Here is a 7,500-nt window from a genome sequence, read left to right as displayed (position 1 = left end):
AACACTGTTTTATGTTTGAATCAACATATTGTCCGACTTGGTTTTTTTTTTTTTTTTTTTTTTTAATTATCTTTATTTGGAGACACATTCGTATATGCAGTTTACAATCATATTGATGCAAAATATACACTGCTCCATCTTTTTTTTTACATAGAGACAATAAAAAGAACAAAAAGAACAGGGGGTGGTTTCAGTTTCAAAAATGTGGAATGAAATAAGTACAGCAGGGGTTGTATTTGAAAGCTAAAAAGAAAAACATGACACATAAGTATAAATAAATAAAAAAAACCCAAAGACAACAGATCAGATCAATCATACGGTTTTGTTTTGTTTTTTGTATGACAGAGAATTAGTTGATACAACTGTTATTGTTTGAAATTCTTAGCATGTAGTTCTCAAATTTGGGAGTTTTTTTCTTTACATAATATGATAAATGATCTAAACAAAAGACAGTTATCAGGCTCAAATGAAGACAGGACAATATTGATGGTTTATTTCCCCTGTGTCTCCACCAGGGGGAGCAGTGCACTGGAGTTAAACTGAACATCATCTTTGTCATGAAAACACTCACGGCCAGTGTGTGTGGATTCATCCGCCGCTGAATATAGTCCCACACTAACAATATATTCCCTATTGTTTGTCTGATAGAAACTGTTTGAACTAATTAAAACTAGGGCTGTCAATCGATTAAAAAATTAATTTAACAGCCCAAGATGGAGTCAGTGATTCTGGAGAACGCATGTTGTCAAAATCAGTGAATATCTCCTCACGATCCACTACCCGACTGTAGGCCTAATGTGTGCACTCTGAAACGAGAGGTAGGAGGGGTGAGCGAGAATTTTATTTCAATTGCCATGTGTGAGAAACTTACATTGCATGTGTGTGTGTCAATTGACAAATAAAGAGACTTAACTTAACTTTAAAAAAAATCCAGTGTTTAACAACAAGCATTCTCCAGAATTTCTGACTGCACCTTTAAATTCCATGATATTAATCAAATAACATATATATGTATATATATATATGTACACACACAGTCATATGAAAAAGTTTGGGAACCAGCCGGCATTATAATTGACTCTGCTTTCACAAAAAAAAGATAAAAGTGGTATGTCTTTAATTTACCAGGAACAGCTAACTACTGGGATGTTTTCCAAACAAAGATTTTTTGAAAAGCAGTATTTGGTTGTGTGAAATAAAATAAAATGTGAAAAACTGGCTGTGCAAAAATATGGGTACCCTTGTGGTTTTGTTGATTTTAATGCCTGTAACAGCATGTAAAACTGATGACTTTAAACACAAAGTTGGTTGGATTATGTTGTTAAGCCTTGAACCTCATAGAAATGTCTGTTTAATCATGAGAAAATGTATTTTAGGTGCCTACATGCAAGTTGCACTTCTCTTTGACTCTCTGCTGAAGTGAGACAGAATGGGATGATCAAAACAGCTCCCAAAATATCTTAAAAACAAAGATTATTCATTATCATGGTTTAGGGGAAGGCTACAAGAAGCTTTCCCAAAGGTTTCAATTGTCAATTTCTACTGTAAGGAACGTTGTCAGGGAATGGAAGGACACAGGCACAGTTGCAGTTAAACCCAGGTCTAGCAGACCAAGAAAAGTACAAGAGCGGCATATGCGGCGGATTGTGAGAATGGTTGCACACAACCCAAAGATCACCTCCAAAGACCTGCAAGAACATCTGGCTGCAGATTGTGTATCTGTACATGGTTCAACAAATCAGTGCAATGTTGCCTGCTGAGAGGGGTTCCCAAACTTTTTCATATGACTGTATATAGATATAGATATATATATATAGATAGAGTGGCCGGTGAGTGTATATTGTAATATTATGCTGATTTGCTGTTACCTGATCTGTAGAGTTCAGTGTGCAGGAAGGCCAGTCCTCTAGTGACACCGTGATTCATTCTGCAACAAGTCAACCAGTCTACGGTGTGGAGGGAGAGGTATCGAGACAGACAGCCCTGAGAGAGAGAGACAGAGAGACAGGCAGGCAGAAAGACAGAGAGAGAGAGACAGGCAGACAGACAGGCAGGCAGACAGACAGAGAGAGAGAGAGAAACACACACACACACACACACACACACACACACACGTTAACTTTTTCAGCCAGCCCTGAGACATAAGAGATAAAAACAGTTCAAGTTTCGTTGAAATTGTGACGCAGAAAACGTATTGTGTAAATAGATAGATTATGTGTGCATTGACCAGGGGTTATACAGCCCAATTACAATCCTTATTTAAAGGATAAGTCTGCCGCAGTGTGTGTGTGTGTGTGTGTGTGTGTGTGTGTGTGTGTGTGTGTGTGTGTGTGTGTGTGTGTGTGTGTGTGTGTGTGTGTGTGTGTGTGTGTGTGTGTGTGTGTGTGTGTGTGTGTGTGTGTGTGTGTGTGTGTGTGTGTGTGTGTGTGTGTGTGTGTGTGTGTGTGTGTGTGTGTGTGTGTGTGTGTGTGTGAGAACAGACAGTTAAGCCGGTAATTACTGTCTGACCGCTACAGAGGAATGCAGCAAACCAACCGACCAGAAACTAAACTGTGAGTGTGTGTGTGTGTTCGTAGCTGTGTGTGTGAGTGTGTGTGTAGCAGTGTGAGTGCATGTGTGTGTAGCAGTGTGTGTGTGTGTGTGTGTAGCAGTGTGTGTGTGTGTAAGTAAACAGTCTGTTGTTTGTTGTAAACAGGAAGCAATTTGTTGATGTGTACGATTGTGAATGATAGAAAATTATAAAGATTTGATGCTACTGTGTGTGTGTGTGTGTGTGTGTGTGTGTGTGTGTGTGTGTGTGTGTGTGTGTACTGTGTGTGTACTGTGTGTATGTGTACTGTGTGTGTGTGTGTGTGTGTGTGTGTGTACTGTGTGTGTGTGTTCGTTCATTGGCTGCAGACAGGAAGTAGCTTTGAAGGCGCCGTCCTGTAGCACAATAGCACGTCTAATGTAGATCAGTCAGAGGCGTGTGTGTGTGTGTGTGTGTGTGTGTGTGTGTGTGTGTGTGTGTGTGTGTGTGTGTGTGTGTGTGTGTGTGTGTGTGTGTGTGTGTGTGTGTGTGTGTGTGTGTGTGTGTGTGTGTGTGTGTGTGTGTGTGTGTCTGTGTGTGTGTGAGCTCCCCCTATAGGTCACTGTAAGCAATAACATTGTTTTTTAAGCACTAGTCAATTTCTAGATTTTTGTCTATTTATCTTCCATAACATGTCTTCTTTCATACTAGTATAAATCAAAAGGTCCAACATGTACATTCAGGTGTTTTATTTGACTAAACCTTGTCTGTTTGCGTCTGTATATTTCTCCTATACGACCATCTTTAACGGACACATACTGTGCTATGAGCAACTTTTAAATATTTCTGAAACAGTCTAATTTTTCCTCTGATGATCATAAATTACATGTAACAGCAAACGAGACCATCAGTGCAACGAATGCTAATTTTTATATGGTTTTTCTTAATGCCTTTGTCATGGGTATATACGCTCACCCAGGAACAACAGCTGGCGTGGTAAAAACACTACCGCTTTTGTCCAAAGGGGGGGCGCTAGAATTAACACAACCTGAAAGCCCCTCGTAGCACCTTTTAAAACTAACTTACGTGTGGGTAAAACTCCATTAATATGAGGAATTCAGGCCGCCCGTCAACACCAGTCCTTTCGTCTGCGCTAAGGAATCGTGCGATGTTGTCATGTTGCTGTAGTAACGGAACGTTGTAGATGGAACGTTCGTTGACGTAGTTCTGGCGATTCGATGAGCTGAAGAGTTTAACGGCCACACAGCGGTCGTTAAGGCAACCGCGGAACACCGTGCCGTAACGCCCTCGACCAATCAGCTGCAAGGAAGGGAGAGAAAGGGGAGGAGTTAGAGAGACAGAGACGGAGGTATGGTGTCCCACAAGGTTCAATGCTAGGTCCTCTGATATTCAGGTAACGTATGTTTATGTACACTTGATTGGCACACAGGTGTGTGTGTGTGTGTGTGTGTGTGTGTGTGTGTGTGTGTGTGTGTGTGTGTGTGTGTGTGTGTGTGTGTGTGTGTGTGTGTGTGTGTGTGTGTGTGTGTGTGTGTGTGTGTGTGTGTGTGTGTGTGTGTGTGTGTGTGTGTGTGTATTGACCTCCAGTAGTTTCAGATTGTCCAGGTCGACATTAGAATCTGTGTTCGCTGCTTCCATCACATCCAGAGCCGACAGACTGAGCTTCTGCTTTCCTGAGAATCACAGCAAAGAAATGGTGCCAATTAATATTATGTTATTAATAAAAGAGAGGGTTAGTCTGTGTGTGTGTGTGTGTGTCTGTCTGTGTGTGTGTCTGTCTGTCTGTCTGTCTGTCTGTCTGTCTGTCTGTCTGTCTGTCTGTCTGTCTGTCTGTCTGTCTGTCTGTCTGTCTGTCTGTCTGTCTGTCTGTCTGTCTGTCTGTCTGTCTGTCTGTCTGTGTATGAGTGAGTGAGTGAGTGCATGTTGTCAATAGTGTGAGTGAGTGAGAGTTAGCGTTCGGTGTGTGTGTGTGTGAATGAGTGAGTGAGTGCGAGAGTGAGTGAGTGTGTGAGTGTGTGACTGAATAAGTGTGTGTGTGTGTGTGCGTGAGTGACTGAATGACTTGAGTGTGTGTGTGTGTCACCTCTAATCATACGGTATCCCAGGAACAACGCCCCTATGACGACGGCTGCTATGGCCACGGTCACCAGGGCGATGAGCGCTGACTCCTCACGACTTAGCGGCTTGTGATCTGTTGGGGACAATGACATCATAGATTACATCACTGTGACATCATAGATTACATCACTCAGTATGTTTCCATGGGACAACTGGATTGGATTCTCAAATATTCCGAACTAGACACTCGAACGGACCGTGTCACTTGTCTGAGTATACATGGCCTTTCAAATATTCGATAAATGTCCGATGCATGGCTGTCTCCACTATGCTAGGTGGCGCTGTAGCCCTTTCAACAAGTGGTTATAGAGCCACGTCCGGTTCCCTTCCGGCAACAACCCTACTATTTATTACGTCGTCTCCTTCCACTTCCTTGTGAAATCCTCCGCAGGGATTCTGGAGCAAGCGCAGAACGAGAACTCCGATATGCGATGTCCGATCCCTGTATACATGCAGAGAAAATGCCGACTATGAACGAGTTATCTAGGTGTTCTTATCCGACTTCGCTTGTCCGTTAATGTGCCGATTTGTGTGCGAAGTAGATCGGATAAAAATAACAACAGACAGCTTGATGGTGTGTTGTGCCCCCCAACGGAGCCTTCAAGGTAGCGCTGCCTGGAAGGCCCTATCCCCTATCCCCTATCACCCAGCCTAAGTCGTTGTAGGTTGGCCCTACTCACCTGTGTGTGTCTCCCCTCTGTCTAAATAAATGAAGAAAAAATGCCCACAAAATAATGTTAAAATGTTATATAGGCTAATAATAAAAAGTAAAAGTCCAGTGTAATACCTGTTTGTCTGTCTGTCTGTCTGTCTGTCTGTCTGTCTGTCTGTCTGTCTGTCTGTCTGTCTGAATTAATGTAGAATCAACACAAAGTAAGTATATTTAGATAAGTAAAGATCCAGTGTAATACCTGTCTGTCTGTCCCCCCTCCTCTCTGTCTTCATAGGTCTCAGGTCTGGCGTGTCTGTCTGTCTGTCTGTCTGTCGGCTCTACTCACCTGTCTGTCTGTCTGTCTGTCTGTCTGTCAGCCCTACTCACCTGTCTGTCTGTCCCCTCTCCTGTCTGTCTGTCTGTCTGTCCGCCCCTCTCACCTGTCTGTCTGTCCCCCCTCCTGTCTGTCTTCATAGGCCTCAGGTCTGGCGTGTGCTCGGCGGTTGGAGCCTCGGTGAAGTTGACGTTACACAGATCTCGGCTGCAGCAGCAGAATCTGTAGCTGCCATTTTGAACCTGGGAGGGCGGCGCCGTAACCAGGCAACGGTCGCCACGGCACTCCTGCTGGTTCCCAATGTGAGTCCAACATCCTGCAAGTACAAGGCAGGGTAGACTGTTAGTGTGTGTGTGTGTGTGTGTGTGTGTGTGTGTGTGTGTGTGTGTGTGTGTGTGTGTGTGTGTGTGTGTGTGTGTGTGTGTGTGTGTGTGTGTGTGTGTGTGTGTGTGTGTGTGTGTGTGTGTGTGTGTGTGCGTGCGTGCGTGTGTGTGTGTGTGTGTGTGTGTGTGTGCGTGCGTGTGTGTGTGTGTGTGTGTGTGTGCGTGCGTGTGTGTGTGTGTGTGTGTGTATATGCGTGTGTGTGTGTAACCAATGTGAGTCCAACATCTTGCAAGTATGGAGAGTTAGCTGTTAGTGTTTCAATGCATTTCTTTTGACTATTCTACAAACTAAAAATAAAAAGTACGTACTTTGTTTTCAGTAGCCTATGCTAAAATTGGGGCATACTATTTTATCATAGTAAGGTCTGCCTTTTCAAACTGAGATTCAACTATCTGCGATACTATTTGTTAATCATAAAAGGTAATTGGAGTGTGTGTTGTGTGTGCATGTGTGTATATTTGTGTGTTTGTGTGTGTGTGTCTGTGCTTGTCTGTCTGTCTGTCTGTCTGTCTGTCTGTCTGTCCGTCCGTCTGTCTGTCTTCATGTATATAATCACCTTGCTTCACCAGGTGTGTCTCTCCGTCCGGCTTCTTCTCCCACAGCCCGTAGCAGCGAGAGCCGCGGCTGCAGCGAATCGTAGCGTTCTCTCTCACGGATCCTCGAAGCTCATTGGCCGGTTCGCTGCTAGGTCCCGCCCCCTGGAGATGGTCAGTGAAGGCACACTCTCTGTCTGTGTCATCGGCTTGGAAACCTAGGGTACAAGGAGATAAAAAAAAAATTCGGATGAGTACAATTGTTCATAAAACTTCCTGAAACAGTCGTGTGTGTGTGTGTGTGTGTGTGTGTGTGTGAGAGAGTCAGTGTGTGTGTGTGTGTGTGTGTGTGTGTGAGAGAGTCAGTGTGTGTGTGTGTGTGTGTGTGTGTGTGTGTGTGTGTGTGTGTGTGAGGGAGTCAGTGTGTGTGTGTGTGTGTGTGTGTGTGTGTGTGAGAGAGTCAGTGTGTGTGTGTGTACATAATCAAGGCACATTCTCTGTCTGTGTCATCGGCCTGGAAACCTGGGGTACAAAGAGACACACATTTTGGTACAATTTAGCAAATGCCTTATAGAACTCTATACCAAGGCCATCAGGACCAGCTGTCTTTCAATTTGGGAATCATTTTATTGCTGTATAAGCACTTGTTGTAATGATATTTCTGAGTTAAAGACCTACTTCACCGGTGGAAATATGAAGTTGTATTGAACTCTGAGATCCTATGTAGTATAAATGTGCAAACATTTTAGAAATCGGTTCATCCTAGCCTGAGAAAAGGCAGAAAGAGTGTTTTATGGTCTCACTGTCTAACCCTACATTTTTTCACATGTGTGACATCACACATGGTAAAATGAACTGTTAGGATTAACAGGACAGCTGGGCCAAGGGAAGACTGAGGGAAGACTGAGGGAAGAAAAAACCTCATTCATTATATTATAATAGTGATTTT

At 43.5% G+C, this 7,500-nt stretch overlaps 1 protein-coding gene across 1 annotated transcript in view; it reads right to left on the bottom strand.

The window, feature by feature from the left end:
- LOC307258871 (bone morphogenetic protein receptor type-2-like) overlaps positions 1-7,500 on the bottom strand; it is a gene marked incomplete at both ends in the record, with an annotated part of 23,451 nt that overhangs the window by 10,051 nt on the left and 5,900 nt on the right. The window contains 6 exons of the mRNA XM_080038537.1: positions 1,869-1,983; positions 3,596-3,829; positions 4,112-4,203; positions 4,614-4,721; positions 5,741-5,950; positions 6,575-6,769. Of these exons, the coding sequence (XP_079894663.1) occupies positions 1,869-1,983; positions 3,596-3,829; positions 4,112-4,203; positions 4,614-4,721; positions 5,741-5,950; positions 6,575-6,769 (954 nt within the window). The remainder of the gene's footprint in view (positions 1-1,868; positions 1,984-3,595; positions 3,830-4,111; positions 4,204-4,613; positions 4,722-5,740; positions 5,951-6,574; positions 6,770-7,500) is intronic.

The sequence above is a fragment of the Ammodytes marinus genome (assembly GCF_949987685.1).
Source record: "Ammodytes marinus genome assembly, chromosome: 12".
Lineage (NCBI taxonomy): Eukaryota > Metazoa > Chordata > Actinopteri > Uranoscopiformes > Ammodytidae > Ammodytes > Ammodytes marinus.
This window is presented reverse-complemented; position numbering and strand designations above follow the sequence as displayed.